This window comes from Truncatella angustata (assembly GCF_020726525.1).
Source record: "Truncatella angustata strain MPI-SDFR-AT-0073 chromosome Unknown BKA67scaffold_4, whole genome shotgun sequence".
Classification (NCBI taxonomy): domain Eukaryota; kingdom Fungi; phylum Ascomycota; class Sordariomycetes; order Amphisphaeriales; family Sporocadaceae; genus Truncatella; species Truncatella angustata.
In genome coordinates this window covers 1-15,502 of record NW_025763384.1, presented here as the reverse complement: position 1 = coordinate 15,502, position 15,502 = coordinate 1, and the positions used below count along the sequence as shown (strand labels likewise).

Sequence of the window (15,502 nt, the reverse complement as noted above, 5' to 3'; positions counted from 1 at the left end):
GTCTGGATTGAATGTGCCTGTAAGAGACCCGAAAATAGCAGTGAGTATAATAGGCCCAAAAACCAAACAAAAGCGAGCATCACGGTGCATTGAAGACAGCAGAGTAGTTTGTTCATGTTCAGGTGTCATTTCCGAAAACCTATCGGCAGAATGTATAGTACAACCGCGAACCCCATACCGTGTTGTGCAGAGACAAATGCCCCCGTAAATCAGTAAACCATTCCGTAACGCATTATTGAGACTCCGTAATCGAGATCCGTAGCATCAAAGCCTATGCAGTGGCCAAGCCTCATCATGATGCCAACTTGCAAGCCTGAAAGGACCCCATGCCCAAAAGAGAAATCAGCCCCATCGCAACCCTTCGCCCGCCCATTAATCAAGCACTTATTTCGTGGATGAAGAGTACTTGGTGACGGCCTTGGTACCCTCTGACACGGCGTGCTTGGCAAGCTCACCGGGCAGGATAAGGCGGACCGAGGTCTGGATCTCTCGGGAAGAGATGGTAGACTTCTTGTTGTAGGCAGCGAGCTTGGAGGCCTCAGTGGCAACACGCTCAAAGATATCTGCAGGCACGGGAATCAGTATTTGATGTGGAGGGCAGAAAGACGCGCCGAGATGACGCGCCAGGAGTGCGGAGGGGCACTGGGGAGTTGAGCTTACCGTTGACGAAAGAGTTCAGGATGGACATAGCACGGTTGGAGATACCAGTGTCGGGGTGGACCTGCTTGAGGACTAGAGCAGAAAGCGTCAGTGGAATTCGTCGCGTGGAGAGAGAGGCGTGACGCGATGCGACGCGGTCGTTAGGCCCTGAATCTGGAAGTGGCTTACCCTTGTAGATGTAGGAGGAGTAGGTCTCCTTGCGGGCCTTGGTGCGCTTCTTCTTGTCGCCCGTGGCGGCGGTCTTCTTGCCGGCATCCTTCTTCTCGGGAGCCTTGGAGGCAGTAGCCGGGGCCTTGGAGGCGGGCTTCTTGTCAGCGGCCTTGGGAGGCATTTTGATTGATTTGGAGTTGGGTGGAAAAAGGGTGGGTTGGCTTGGAAGTTGCGAGAGCTGTACTGGATTGAATCCAAGAGTTGTTGTGAATGATGTTGGCTGCGTTGGTTGATGGAGAATGAAGCCGGGTGTTGTTGTTGGGAAGATGGAAGGTGGGTGATGAGGACCTTTTGTAGCTGGACGCGGCGAAGACTAGCGCAGTTACTGATTTGACACCTCGAATTGATGCACGCGATTGCTGAGGCACGCCCACTAAATAAATAACCAAGCAGGGGTGGTGGGGGGAAAGTCTACCGGGCGTCGCTTTTCGGGGGCCCTCAAATCAGAACGTACCCAGCCACCCCTCCACGAACTTGGTCTAGCACGGAAAAGCAAAAGCGCGTCTTCTTCGACTGCCCTTCTCTCTCTGTTCCCGACGCGTCGCAGGCTCACACCACACAGCAAGAGAGGAAAGGAGGGAGGGTCACCGCAGGATGTGTCTTTCTCCTGGTCTTTCTCTACCAGAAACAGAAACACGCACGGATATGGGCATCGGTACAGTTTCAGAGCCAGATAACCACGTAGAATTGATTGGGGGATGCGGCTCCCATCCACCAACCCTTTGTTCAATGTACATTCATGGCTTCTCATGCGCAAAACAGCCATCTTAGTGCTCTCCATGGTGCAGACACGGGTCCGGTGGCATGTGCCACGCCTCCCTTCTTCCCGTGAATGGCAATCCCCTCTGTTCTGATTTCACGGCCGCAGGGCCTCCAGTCTGCCATGGAGAGTAATGGAGCAAGCACTGGAACAAGCACTGGAGTACTGGAGCCCTATGGAGCAGGCACCATAGTCCGTGGTTCGTGATTCGTACTCGATCTCAGCCGTTGAGCCATGCATTCCATCATTGGCCTGACGCCATGTGTCCCCCGTACAACCATACCCATGCCCCATAGAGTCGTCCAGATTACCGAATCCGGCCTCCAGATGAAGCTATCCCCAAACTCTGCCTACCCGTGACTGCCGGCCCGAGGATCTAAGCCCGGATACCCCAGAATCTGGTCCCCGGATTGCCACTGAGTCCACCTGAGCCGAGTCTATGGACCATGCAGCCCTATTTGACACGTTTTGAACCTTGTATAAGCCTTACTTGATGTAGAATTTGGGTCTATTTGGTCTATCTTGACTATATATGCCATACTAGCATCTATCTACCTCAAAATAGTATAATATCTGACCTCAAAGGTCAGAAAGTACCTTCGACAAAGCCGGACTTCAAGGCCTAAACCACAAAAAACCAAAGATCCATGGACCATATGAGCCTCAAACTAAATCAAAATACCTCAGACCCGAGTATGTAAGACACAAAAAGTCGAACAACTCAAGCCGTATAGGCAATAGTCCATGGATCTTGGATGGAATCCAGACGTTAACCAACTCCAGCTCAAACCGAGCGACCAGACCAAAACCAGCCCTCTGAGTCTCTCAGGTCAGACAAACCATGACCAAAGCAAGGAATTGAGCATGCCTGACCCGAGAATTCAACATGCAAAAAGTCACGCACAAAAAATGCCTCAAATCAAGTCGAAAAAGGAAGAAAATCGACGAGCACAGTAGGACATGGCAGAATAATCGGTTGCCTCGAGTTGTGATTCGGGACCAAAAGTAGCATGCTAGACACGGAAGGTCAAATCAGTCAAAGAGTCGGGAGAGGGCGAGGGCGAGGGCGAGAAGGGGGGCTGGCGAAATCAACCGGCTGCGAGAGACGCGTCGAGTGATTTGGCGGCAAAACAAGTTGGGTGCGTGAGAAAATCGGAAAATCAGAAATCAGAGAAACGAGGGGACAAGGCAGAAGTGGGCGCCGGGTTTAATATGGAAAATCAAAATAATCGCATCAGGAAGCCACGATAAGAAAGACGCTAAGAAAAGCAAAATATATGATTGGTCGGAGTGTCCTTAGGGGATGGTGATGCAAGTTGGGAGCGTGGGCTGCAGGCATTTGGGACAAAACTCGCTTCGGGGAGTGGGTGCAGAAAGTGGTCTGGGGGCTCTGATGCGATTACGCTCTGATTTGATTTTCTCCTCTCTTCTGGTTGTGCTTTGGGCTGTGCTTTGCCGTGCTGATGGCACCCCAGGCGCACGCGCATTTTTTAGCCGAAGTGGGGACCGCCTTTTCGTGCTCGATCGCGTGGCCGGAAGAGGCTTAGGGCGGTAGATTCCCCAAATCAGTGATTCTTGCCGCAGCTTGACGCGACTAGTACATAAGCTCTCATCCCCCACTACCAACATCCATCTCTCTCCCGTCAACCCATCCATTCATCCATTCCCAACGCAACTCACAAAGCAACCACTACTCTTCAGCCTTCGAGCATCTACAGTCGTCCTCGACTTCAAAGCAATCTACTTTTTCCACCCAGAAAACCCCCCAACCCCAACTCTTCAAAATGACTGGAGGTGGCAAGTCCGGCGGCAAGGCCAGCGGTTCCAAGAACGCCCAATCGTGAGTATTCTGCTTCTCATGCCGTCTCCCGACGCGTCTTTTCTCGGCGCATCGGGTCGCATCTTTTCACATCGATCCATCAGCTAACCCAGCTTCCTCCAGCCGTTCCAGCAAGGCTGGTCTCGCCTTCCCCGTTGGTCGTGTCCACCGTCTGCTCCGCAAGGGCAACTACGCTCAGCGTGTCGGTGCCGGTGCTCCCGTCTACCTCGCCGCCGTCCTCGAGTACCTCGCCGCCGAGATCCTCGAGTTGGCCGGTAACGCTGCCCGCGACAACAAGAAGACCCGTATCATCCCCAGACATCTTCAGCTCGCCATCCGAAACGATGAGGAGTTGAACAAGCTGCTCGGACACGTCACCATCGCACAAGGTGGTGTCCTGCCCAACATTCACCAGAGTAAGTCATTCGGTCCTCCCGGGTCGCATCCACCCCGTGCTAACACGCTTTCTCCTAGACCTTCTGCCCAAGAAGACCGGCAAGCCTGGCAAGAACGCTGGTTCTCAGGAGTTGTAGATGGTTTTTCGTGGTTGCATTTGATTTTTTCTGGTAGTTCGGCACGTCTTTACGATCAAGGGGTCACGGTTGGGCATGGTTTGCTCTTTTACACGCGAATTGCGAATTGGGTTGTACATTAAGATAATCCACCCATGGTTTAAGGGACATGGATATGAATGAGAACTTCTGAACAAACATTTTTAACATCTTGTTTGCATCTTGCACCGTGACACTCATTATCGACTCGTAGTATCACGTTGAACATTGTTGAGATTCATACCTGACATGGTCGAGTTCGTGCTGGATACACAAGCCAGGCTTGCACGCCGCAAAAATACTGGTTGCTTCATTGTGATGGTTCGTGTTACCTATTGATTTGACGTAAACAGGCATGCTTTTTTGGGCTTTGGAAGAGTTGATGAAGATATCTCGAACAAAGCCTACGAATGATAACAAATATCATCAACCAGATGATCAAATTACGGAGGGCGGAACACTGGAGATGGAGGCGTCAGCACCTGGTGTGTTTGTCATTGGGATACGCGCACAGGTCTGAACAGTATCGGTTGCGAGTCGTGAGATTAGCGCAGATCATGAGGTCCGATCCATGGCACAAGATCAGTTTCTCCCGAGAACTCCGTAAGAAGTGAGCTTTGATGGTGTCAATTGTAGTGTAGTGTGGTGTAGTGCAGAACTGGCCCTGCAACTTTTTCCCCTTTGTTTTGATAATATCTATGCGCAGATTACAGATTCTATGTACATTCCAACGCCGCCGTGCCTCGACGTAACCATTTCTAGAACTTGAGATCGGGTGGGGCTGAGGGTATGATTAGTCTGGGTTGTGCAGATGCAAATGATCAACAGAAGACTTACCTGCTGTTGTGTGTGCAGGCAGGTTTCTCTCGTATTTCGAGCCTGTAGTGTCAACTGTCTTAGTATATGTGACTCTCGCAAACCCTTGTGCGCAGGATGGACAGGAACTTCTGACATACCTCCAGGTGCCGTGGGGGGGCAGTAGGGGTCCGGGTGCTTCCACGTCTCGAGCAGCTTCTCGGTCTCGTTCAGTAACGCCTGCGTTGATTGGTCAGCATACATTGGTCAACCATTCCTTCCCATCCCCCAAGCTCGCCTGATCTCAGGTAGCCCGGGGACAGACATTGCGACGCGTGGCGTACCCTTTGCTTCCTGACGTCTGTGATGTTTCGGTTTGCCTCAAAGAGGGATCGGATGTAGAGAGCCTGGCCGCGCCACAGGTGCCGGTGGACAGCCCAGTCGAGGGACAGCTTCAAGGAGCGTCGGTAGAGCGACCTGTCATGCAGCTGTATTAGAGCCTGAACGTTCTTCTTATCTTGGCCCGGGGGCCAGAGGAGTGGGTGCTCACAGTGCAGCCTGTCGTGTCGACATGTTGAGTTGATCTCTTTCTTTCCTTCTTTATATCCTTCTTTCCTTCTGACGTGCCGCCTTCTGGTGCCTCCGGATGCGATCTGCTAGACAACGGCTTCCCCAGCACTGTAAGCTCTGTGCGACTGCCGGACCAGCGTCAATGGACGTCGTCTCTGAGCGACGGACGGAATGGGGAATGAGCGGAGATGTGTCGTCGTTGTTGCGGGTTGGCGGCCAATTGGACTCGCAAGCGGTAGCTGGCTGGTGATGTGTAGGGCTGCTGCTCTCAAGCGGATTGGAGGCTCCTGGTGATGGATGCTTGTGCTTTGGATTCTGCTGGGCTTGGGGGGGGGTCCGAGTGTCTTTTGGCCTCAGGCACCAAGAGATTGGCTCTTGGAGCTTGTGGAATTCGGATTGATGACTTTCAAGCTCTTGATGATTTGCTACGCTGTCCATCTGCCGCAGCTGGCAGAGCTGAAGCGGCAGCTGCCCAGAACGAGACAAGGTATGTCGGTGACCGGGCGGCGCGGATCTTTTTCAGCGCCCGACGTCATTCCAATTCCAACTCCCTCACAGCGAACCAAAGCCAAGCGCCCCCCTTTGTCGCCAGGCTCTTTACCGGATTAGCGGGTGAAATCGGTACCTTGCTGCTCTGTTTTGCCGGGCTAGTTCTCTCGAGACGGTGACCTTCAGGTGTCAGGGCCTCTCAGCGGCCATGATCGTTGCTCGTTGTCGCGGTCATGGTGGTGGTAGTGGCTGTGGTCTCCCTCGCGTCTGGCTGGCAGCAGCGGGCCGTGCTCCAAATTTTGGAGAAGCTAGTTAGTTAGTGAGAAGCTCTGTCTCCATCGTTTTCGTTTCTTCGTTTCGCTTCGTACCTGCGAAGTCATCGCGAGAAATCCTGCATTGAGCCGAGTTCACTTTTTACCCCCATGACACTTGCTCCCTCTCCCTCTCCCCTACCCCCGATCTCAACATCACCACCACCACCACCATACCCCCTTGGTGACCACCCTGTCTCCTCTACCCTTTGCTGGCTCTGGGTAGCTTTTTAAAAGACAGTATTCTTCACTTGAGTTCAAGTCGTGCATTCAGCTTGTTGCATTGCCCTGTACATCTTGCTTGGCATCTAGCCGTGTGACCTCTCCTTGCTTGCAATTCTCGCACATTACAACACGAGACAAAACACCACATAAACAAACCTCAACATGTTCTCCAGGAGTTTACGCACCGCTGCACGTGTCGTCCAGACACGCAGCACCCTGCAGCCTATGCGCGGCGTGCCTCTGTCTTCTCTCATGAGCCAAGTTCGCACCTATGCCGACACCGTCGTCAAAGTCCCGCAAATGGCCGAGTCCATCTCCGAGGGTACTCTGAAGCAGTGGAACAAGCAGGTTGGCGACTACGTGGAGGCCGACGAGGAGATTGCTACCATCGAGACTGACAAGGTACGACGCAACACATTCGGTGCTGCCAGTCAAGTCTTCGTACATATACTAACACGGAACCATCAATAGATCGATGTCGCCGTCAATGCCCCCGAGGCTGGTACCATCCAGGAGCTCCTCGCCAACGAGGAGGACACCGTCACCGTCGGTCAGGAGATCGCCAAGATCAAGGCCGGTGGTGCGCCGGAGGGCGGCGACAAGTCGGAGTCAAAGGAGCCCCCGAAGGAGGAGGCCGCTTCCACCGACGCAAAGCCCGCCGAGCCCAAGGAGGAGAACAAGCCAGCCCCCAAGCAGGACTCCAAATCAGAGTCCAAGCCTGAGCCTTCCAAGTCTGCCCCCAAGCCCGAGCCCAAGAAGGAGTCGAAGCCCTCGCAACCCGCCAAGGAGACCTCCGGTCCCCTCTTGGGCAGCCGGGAGGAGCGTCGCGTACGTTGAGCCTACCGCACGCCAATCTTCCCTTACTCTCGAGAGGCTAACCATGGCTACAGGTCAAGATGAACCGCATGCGTCTCCGAATCGCCGAGCGTCTCAAGCAGTCCCAAAACACCGCCGCTTCCCTCACCACCTTCAACGAGGTCGACATGTCCTCCCTCATGGAGTTCCGCAAGCTCTACAAGGACGATGTCTTGAAGAAGACTGGTGTCAAGCTCGGTTTCATGAGCGCCTTCACCCGCGCTTCCGTCCTGGCCATGCGCGACATTCCTGCTGTCAACGCTTCCATTGAGGGCGAGAACGGCGGTGACACCATTGTCTACAGAGACTACGTCGACGTCAGCGTTGCTGTTGCTACCGAGAAGGGTCTTGTCACCCCCGTTGTCCGCAACACCGAGGCCATGGACATGATCGCCATTGAAAAAACCATTGCTGAGCTCGGCAAGAAGGTATGTTTTTTTTTTCCCCCTCTCTCTCCTCCCGTTTCAGGTACACCCCACTGAGCCAATCGCGATACTAATGAGAAATCCAGGCTCGTGACGGTAAGCTCACCATTGAGGATATGGCTGGTGGTACCTTCACCATCAGCAACGGTGGTGTCTTCGGCTCGCTCATGGGTACCCCCATCATCAACCTGCCCCAGAGCGCCGTCCTCGGTCTCCACGCCATCAAGGACAAGCCCGTGGCCATCAACGGCAAGATCGAGATCCGTCCAATGATGTACCTCGCATTGACCTACGACCACCGTCTTTTGGATGGTAGGGAAGCTGTTCAGTTCTTGGTCAAGATTAAGGAATACATTGAGGACCCCAGGCGCATGCTCTTGTAATTTTGGTATACGTAGTTTGTAGGCTTCGTCTTGGGTCTAGGCGCTGGAGCCTTGCTGGAAACCATGTCCATAGTGTACAATACGGATGCATGATGGGCGTAATAATAGAGCATTGTTTCATTTTTGTTCAATTGGTATTGATTTGACCAATACTCTTGTGTGATCATGAATAGGCCGCGATGACGTAAATAATGATGCATAGCAAATAACGCTACTTGCTTCTCGAGATTGTTCCACGTGGCAATATCTAGTATCCCTATTGCTTTCTTCGAGAACGTTGTACGCACAGCATTCTGATCGACGGGTTCCGAATGTGCGGGCGGGATGATCATAGTAGTGCACCGCTGTCCCGCGGTCTTTTTTGGTATGTGCGCATATGTTTAAATGTACTTGCTGTTGTCGCGGTGAGAGTTGCCGTGTGCAGTTCTTGTCTGGGGTCTGTGTGGGCTGTTGTTATGGCGCAAGATAAGCGTTAAACGTTGAAACGTGCGAGATTGACAAAGCATTGCTCATGCTCAACCGCTCAGTGATGGTGAGAAGGAATCTGTGGTAAAATGTTCCGAGGTCGAGCAGGCTTCTATGAGCTAGATAAAGAATTGGTAGTCCACCGCGTCAGTTTCCATGTATGATTTGGTGACTGTGATAGTCGTGCTCCTATTGACGAACCTTGGTCAGTGTCCATGTTCTAGGGTCTGGCTAATGGGAGAATTTGATATGCTAACATTTTGCACCATGGGAATATCGAGTTGTTTATAACCAGCTACTTCCTCCGCAAATTATGGTCCAGTCACAACAGACGGGCAAAAACAGTGAGTACTATCTAACGCAATATGCTCGACATAATCTAGGTCGATGTAGACTATGTCTGCGTCGTCTCGATATTCAAATAGAGAAAGCTAGCTGATATTCTCGGCAGCCGCAAGCGTAGCTTGAACACTGCTGTATGCAAAATATATATAGCGGCAGATCTTCACTCCATACTGAGCATTCAAACTGTTCTGGCCATGATTTATGCTCCCAGGCTCGAATTTTGATTTCGATGTCCTCTTGGCTTAACCTGCAGGTGGTCAAGTGCAGACTCTTGTAATCACTACATGCCCCCATTATTATTGCAAACTATCTTCATATATTTATTTCTGGGCAGATATCATCCATATAATACCACGTGGGAGTTAGACTATTTGACCAGACTGCGAGTCTATCCAGTTGATCCTGCCATGTCGGTTGTCGGAATATAAGGACTGCTGTCAAGTTGTCATGGCCTCGGAGGGTATGAGATGTGCTACATGCTAACGGTGTGTGGCCATATCATTGCACCCTTCACTTCTGTGGTGCCGGTTGCCTGAACTGGCTATCTTATGTTATAACTCTATATATTGACACCATGAGTAAAATCATCCAGCTTTGGATGTATGGGCTCTGCATTATATTCGTGTTGATTTGGCATTGTGAAAGGGAACTGGCCCCAACGCAGTGACCTGCCTCTGAATTGTAGCAAAGCCAGATGATCTCGATTACTTCATTGATAGTCTGTCGACGTACCGACGACCACGCGCAAGCGATCCATAATCTTCTGGCAGCCTTCCCCACCCATCAAATACTTGCCACGTGTTGGCTGTTGACACCCAACGCCTGTGGACATTACCGACTATGAACGACAGTCAGGCACAAAACTGTGAACTATCATCACGCATAGCATATTCTGTTTGAATCGGCGAGCTGTGGTAACATATCTATTTATAATTTTGACTGACCCTATGTTTACTCTTTACATATATTGGCACCCGATTATATCACTAAGAGATGAATAAAATTGAAACCACCACTATAAACCGACTTCAGCTGCTTGGCACATACAGTAGTTCTCATCCTCTGGTACGTCTGACTAGTTTGTTACCTATTTTATCGATATATATACATATGGATCCATCCCACGAGTCCGTGAGTTGTTTCATTTAGTCGGCTCATGTCGAAAGTTGCTATATCGAATAGTTATGTGTTTAAATCATGAGACCAGCCAATTACCATAAACACACGTTTATTTCAGTACAAAGGAGATGATAACAAGCGGGGCTTCTACTTGGCTCGTTGTGAACCCACTGTTCGAGTTCCTACAAGCTCCAAGTCTTTATCCATATGAGCTATCACGAGGTCAACGTTATGATCGGCGACAATAACTGGCAACACGAAGTGATTGTAGTTGGGAAAGAGGGAAGGTTAACACAAGGTACATCTGTCAGGTTTGTGCGCCAGGGCAAACTATTCAACATCAATTTCCACCGCTACAAACAAGACATTATAAATGTCGACATATAGCACCCATGAATGTTACGGGTAGATGTGTCAAAGATTGGACAACTATAAATCCAAATATACAGAGTTCTAATGATACCAAGCAGAAAACTCATCGTCGATGGCAGGAATTAACAGACAAGCCATAGTTCTTAGCATGTAATATATGATAACAACTTATTATATTCGGAAATAAATTTCAAATTATACACGATCATAATAACAATGACAACAACAGTAACAACACCTTACCAGCAACGGGCTAACGCAGGAACTTAATCAAGCCACCGAGATAACGCAACTGTACGTGTAAGAACAAATCATTTGCCATTTTATGTTTATTTCGTCCGAATGCCTTGGCTGCAGTTAGCCCCTTTGCAGTCAATACTACCTATCCCCGGTGTCATTTCGGGTATGAATTAATTGATGAGCAATATTGGATCTCAATAAGCATTTCCTCAGCCACAATCATCAATCATCAAAGGTTCGGTGGCGCAGTGGTAGCGCAGCAGATTGCAGATCTGACGGTCACGTGTTCGATCCACGTTCGGACCTGAATTGATGATAACCTCTTCTTTTTGTCTTTTTGTTCTTGGGCTACTCATTTTCGTGGGCAAACGCGAAGCAGAAGACCACTGCACACCTCTCTCTTCATGCTCGCTTCTGTTGATGCTTGTGGCGCTACATCTTGTGGGTCTCGTGGGTCATTCACCTGCTAAGCTGCAACTTTATGCGCATATTATGCAAGGGCGCAGTCGCGGCTACAACTCATGCCTAGCGCTTCTCGCGCTTATACCAGCCACACTGGATCCCCACGACCTGAGATTCAGCACGCTGCCAGAAGTACCTCAATTCTAGAATCTAACAGTGCCCGAGCACTCAAGTCCACCTTTAACGCCGGCGCCATCTCCACCTACACCTCTAATCGCAGTGATCTCAGACACGGATAGTAACTCTGGCCCTGGTCGTGTTGCTGTCTTGTCTATGTTAACGGCCTCGTTCGTAACTGGTGAATCAACATCCGCTGGTAAGCAACGAGAACATGTACCATCGCACTTCTGCTGCGAGTATAACAATGCATCCGGAGCAAAACCAGCTGGTTGCATTGGAAGACGATGTACCACGCTCTGAACCCCCATGCCTTAGCAAGGCCTGCAAATGATCAAGCCAAGAAGTTGTATATTTTCAGCAAACTCAGGTTACATGTACTTTCATGAGCAAACTCGTTACCCGTACGTCACAATAGGGTTCGACGGGCGCCTTGATCGTGCAAGCTTCAAGAGATCTAGATAGTACGAAAAGTGACGACGGTAACGTGGGGTCCGCGTGTCGGCACTTAGTTCTTGCTGATGCATATACCAAGAATGCCTACTTGGTACCCGGTTTGTAGTAGCCGTATCACCGTGCACCCGTGCAGTGAGGCCTCCAATGCTACCGCTCACACATAACTGCACCACAATGCACCACAATAATGTAGACTCAACAGCATGGATCTATTCAGCTCCCAAGAAGCGTGGGACCCACTTTCCCAAAGTGTTGATTTCGACGTTGAGTCTGCTGAAGTTGACAGCCTACTGCGTCAACAAGGCCGTGATAGCTCAGAGGATGATGAGGCTCTGCCGGTTTATAAGTTGATCCATCGGTGGGTGTATGCTCTGATGAACCGAGATCGACAATACTGAGCATCCGTAACACAGCATTCGGCGGCTAGTAATTGCCACACTGGGTGAGTTCTTTCTTTCACATCTCCCACTGAATCGCCACCGACTTTGTCTCAGATGACCCCTATACCCTTGACGAACTCCGAGGACCTCGACTCAATGTGGTTATCGTACGGCCTCTAGTCAATCGCCTATATGACCCGGACAATCCCTCGGTTGGTAGGATCTATCTATACACCGCCACCGTGATTGTAAGGTCTAACAGCATGTGGTACAGTGTATTGCCTGCTTGCCAATCGCATACAATTCCTACGCGAGCAGTCCAACTCAGCTCAGCAAACGGTTAGCACAGCTCGTGCGGCATTATGTGAGCTCGTTGCTGCTCGTGTCCTGCGGCGGTTCAACGAGGACCATGCCGGCCCCATTGGACTACTTCTCATGGCTCACATCCTTGTTGATGGGTTTGATCCATTCCAAGGGGCTCCATCACACATAGAGGAGGAGTATCGGCATCCGCAATGGCCTCTGCAGAGACACGATGGGCACGAGCGCAAACTAACCTCGCTCGAACTGGCGATCATATCAGAAAGCAAAGTCTTCATTAGCTCTGCCGCCTGCCTCAAAGTGATCGACGCTGTATATGGGGGCAGGATAGTGTATACACCGATCTCTTTTGTCGACATTCTCCCGGACCATTACAAATACCGTCCTATATCATTATATGACGCGCGAAGCGCGCCTTTGCTGCCGCATACTCGGCTATCCGTTCCTCGTGTGCGAGCTGTCCTAGAGCTGGCGCAGTTTCTTGTGCTGGTCATTTTATATGTCCTGACCATGGTCCATCGCAGCAGTCCTAACACTACCATTTATGAGTGGCTATTCATAGTCTATACGGTTGGATGGGTGGTAGATGAGTTTGCAGCAGTGATAGAGCACGGGTGGCAGGTCTACACGCAGACCTTGTGGTCGTTTCTAGACATGACCTTCATGCTCATATTCGGGGCTTATGCAGTCGGGCGGAACTATGACATGTCCGCTACTACCATGGCCGATGGATTAGGGCCACATATCCTATGTACCGCCGCCCCCGTTCTCCTCACTCGTGCAGCATTTGCTCTCCTGCCGGACAATCTTGTCTTCATATCGATACACGCAATGATGCGGGACTTTACTCTTGTTACGTTCCTCGCCACGTGGTGCTTTACGGGATTCCTTCTGGCGCTAATGTGGCTCAACAGCAGTCTCGATCCTGACTTGTCCCCTGGCTGGGTCACGGTGTGTAAATGGTTGCTATGGGTCTGGTTCGGTCTCGACGGCACCGGGTTCAGTCGATCTGGCGAATTTCATCCGATACTGGGTCCAGCGCTCATGACTGCTTTCGCTTTTCTTGGCAACACCTTATTCCTAACCATCCTCGTCGCGCTCCTCACAAACACAATTTCTCAGATTATCACGGATGCTCCTGCTGAAATACAGTTTCGGCGAGCAGTACTCACGTTTGCTGGGGTGAAGAGTGATTCAATCTTCGCATACCCACCACCATTCAATCTGGCAGCTCTGCTCGTTCTGCTGCCATTGAAGCCCTTGATCACACCAAGGCTGTTTCATACAATCAACGTGTTTCTCATTCGGACTCTCAATTTCCCGACCCTACTGTTCGTCGGCTACATCGAACGGCACGGTTTTCTGAAGGCACCAAGGCGGAGCAGAGATTCTTTCTTACACTGGAACTTCAGCGGCTTCTCGCCGCACGGTGACATAAAAGCGGTTTTCGAGGCAGAACCACCACCGATAGTGCAATCTGAGCTGGAGGAGCTAGACGCGCTGAGTGACCTAGGGTATGCGGAGAGCGAACTGTTTTCACCGAGATCACTTTCCAGAAGAACAGCGCCGCGGGGACGCCGGAGAAAAGGCAGAAGATTGTCCTCTCCAGGAAATATTATGTTCCCGTTATCGAATGCCCCGACTAGGGAACGTGAAACTTTAAACATAACTTGATGTTATCATAAACATAAAGGAATAAATAAAATAAAGATATAAAAAGTATTTAAGATTAAAGTATTAAATTTTTTAAGTTTATAAAGCTTATTAAATCATTATAATAAAAAGGTATTATAAATTAAATATATTAAAATTGAAAAACTATAATTATTATATATTAATTTTATTTATATTAAAAAAGATTTAATCGAGTAAATCATTTTAATATAAAAATAATTAAGATATAAAACGTGTTTAACGCTTTTAAGACTCTTTATTTATAATATAACAATTATTATTAAAGTTAAATATAATTAAAGTATATTATATTAAATTTTAAATTTGGAAAAATTAAAAACTTAATATAATACGTTGAATAAAGAGATATTTATAATAATAAGACTATTTAAATATAAAAAGTACTATATTATTAATAATTACTTTATTAAATAAGTATATTTAAAGTAAAATTAATATAAAGCTAGCTTTAAGCTAAGTATAATATTAATATAAAGCTTTAAAATTATAAATATAAAGAAATAAAGTTAATAATAAAAAATTATAATTATTAAAATAAATAAACTATAAGAGTATAAGTACGAATAACACTAAGTTATAAATATTAATAATAATAATAATAGTAATATAAGATAATAAGCTTATAATGTATTTTAATTAAAGAATGATTTTAAATAAAGATATTATTAAGTTAAATTAATATAAAGCTAGTTATAATTTTAATTAAGTTAATATTATAAATAAGGAATTAAACATACTTTATATAACACTCTTCTCTTAACTATACGTTAGTTATTTTAATATACTTAATAGATTTATAAAATCTCTTTATATATTTATTATTACGTATAACCTTATTATAAGAAGTGCCTTTTTAATATAAAACATTATCGACTTTAATAATTTATTATTTTAAGCGAAAACATATCGTAAAAACTTATGCTTAATAACTTAAACGTCCTTTTTAAGTAAATTAATTAGTTATAATCTAAGAACGAGCCCGTTATACTTTATTAATTTTAACTTCTTTACTTTTTATTTGTTATTTTACTAGCTTTCTCGATAACTTTAACCCCTTTATTAATTATATTATTATTAACTTTATTAAATAATCCCTTTAACTTTATATAAAGTTCTTCGTTATTAAAAAGTTTAATATTAAGAGCGATAATTAAACTATTAACTTTAATAATAAGAGTGGAAATAAAGGAGTTTTCTTTATTAATATTTTTAAATTTAAAAAGATTATTATTAAAATCCGGGTTATAAGTTAAGCTTTAATAGCCTTAAAAGGTATAATAAAAGATATATTACTTTTAATAACCTTCTCGTTATTCTTAATATAATATTCGTTTATAAAACCATTTAAATAAAAAACGGTCTTTTCGAGTTATTTACGAGTTTCCTTAATATCTTTACTTTATTTAAAAATCACTTCTCGTAACGTAAATATGTTTTTATTAAACATTTTATAATAAAGTTTCGCGAAATTATAATA

At 47.5% G+C, this 15,502-nt stretch overlaps 7 protein-coding genes and 1 non-coding gene across 8 annotated transcripts; 5 read left to right on the top strand and 3 right to left on the bottom strand.

The window, feature by feature from the left end:
• Positions 1-104: 104 nt before the first annotated feature.
• BKA67DRAFT_562817 (histone-fold-containing protein) lies at positions 105-1,399 on the bottom strand. The gene is made up of 3 exons (XM_046102634.1): positions 829-1,399; positions 661-732; positions 105-563 (listed from the first exon to the last, which is right to left on the bottom strand). The coding sequence occupies exons 1-3, from the start codon at positions 989-991 to the stop codon at positions 385-387; spliced, it is 414 nt and encodes a 137-aa protein (XP_045957973.1). The 5' UTR covers positions 992-1,399; the 3' UTR covers positions 105-384.
• A 285-nt stretch (positions 1,400-1,684) lies between these two features.
• Positions 1,685-2,137, bottom strand: BKA67DRAFT_562815 (uncharacterized protein). Its single transcript, XM_046102633.1, has one exon. The coding sequence runs from the start codon at positions 1,922-1,924 to the stop codon at positions 1,727-1,729; it is 198 nt and encodes a 65-aa protein (XP_045957972.1). The 5' UTR covers positions 1,925-2,137; the 3' UTR covers positions 1,685-1,726.
• Positions 2,121-2,765, top strand: BKA67DRAFT_562814 (uncharacterized protein). Its single transcript, XM_046102632.1, has one exon. The coding sequence runs from the start codon at positions 2,375-2,377 to the stop codon at positions 2,585-2,587; it is 213 nt and encodes a 70-aa protein (XP_045957971.1). The 5' UTR covers positions 2,121-2,374; the 3' UTR covers positions 2,588-2,765.
• Positions 2,766-3,254: 489 nt separating this feature from the next.
• On the top strand, positions 3,255-4,161 carry BKA67DRAFT_562812 (histone-fold-containing protein). Its single transcript, XM_046102631.1, has 3 exons — positions 3,255-3,470; positions 3,573-3,865; positions 3,924-4,161. The coding sequence occupies exons 1-3, from the start codon at positions 3,415-3,417 to the stop codon at positions 3,980-3,982; spliced, it is 408 nt and encodes a 135-aa protein (XP_045957970.1). The 5' UTR covers positions 3,255-3,414; the 3' UTR covers positions 3,983-4,161.
• A 597-nt stretch (positions 4,162-4,758) lies between these two features.
• Positions 4,759-5,368, bottom strand: BKA67DRAFT_658045 (LYR family protein; the record flags this gene model as incomplete). Its single annotated transcript, XM_046107211.1, has 5 exons — positions 4,759-4,781; positions 4,838-4,879; positions 4,957-5,035; positions 5,140-5,272; positions 5,346-5,368. The coding sequence occupies 5 exons, from the start codon at positions 5,366-5,368 to the stop codon at positions 4,759-4,761; spliced, it is 300 nt and encodes a 99-aa protein (XP_045957969.1).
• A 1,184-nt stretch (positions 5,369-6,552) lies between these two features.
• BKA67DRAFT_658044 (dihydrolipoyllysine-residue succinyltransferase) lies at positions 6,553-8,053 on the top strand (the record flags this gene model as incomplete). Its single annotated transcript, XM_046107210.1, has 4 exons — positions 6,553-6,792; positions 6,862-7,218; positions 7,281-7,673; positions 7,757-8,053. The coding sequence occupies 4 exons, from the start codon at positions 6,553-6,555 to the stop codon at positions 8,051-8,053; spliced, it is 1,287 nt and encodes a 428-aa protein (XP_045957968.1).
• Positions 8,054-10,828: 2,775 nt separating this feature from the next.
• On the top strand, positions 10,829-10,900 carry BKA67DRAFT_t106. The gene has a single exon. It is a non-coding gene; the product is annotated as a tRNA-Cys (tRNA).
• Positions 10,901-11,730: 830 nt separating this feature from the next.
• BKA67DRAFT_645534 (uncharacterized protein) lies at positions 11,731-14,143 on the top strand. Its single transcript, XM_046105881.1, has 4 exons — positions 11,731-11,987; positions 12,043-12,071; positions 12,124-12,225; positions 12,272-14,143. The coding sequence occupies exons 1-4, from the start codon at positions 11,833-11,835 to the stop codon at positions 14,002-14,004; spliced, it is 2,019 nt and encodes a 672-aa protein (XP_045957967.1). The 5' UTR covers positions 11,731-11,832; the 3' UTR covers positions 14,005-14,143.
• Positions 14,144-15,502: the final 1,359 nt, after the last annotated feature.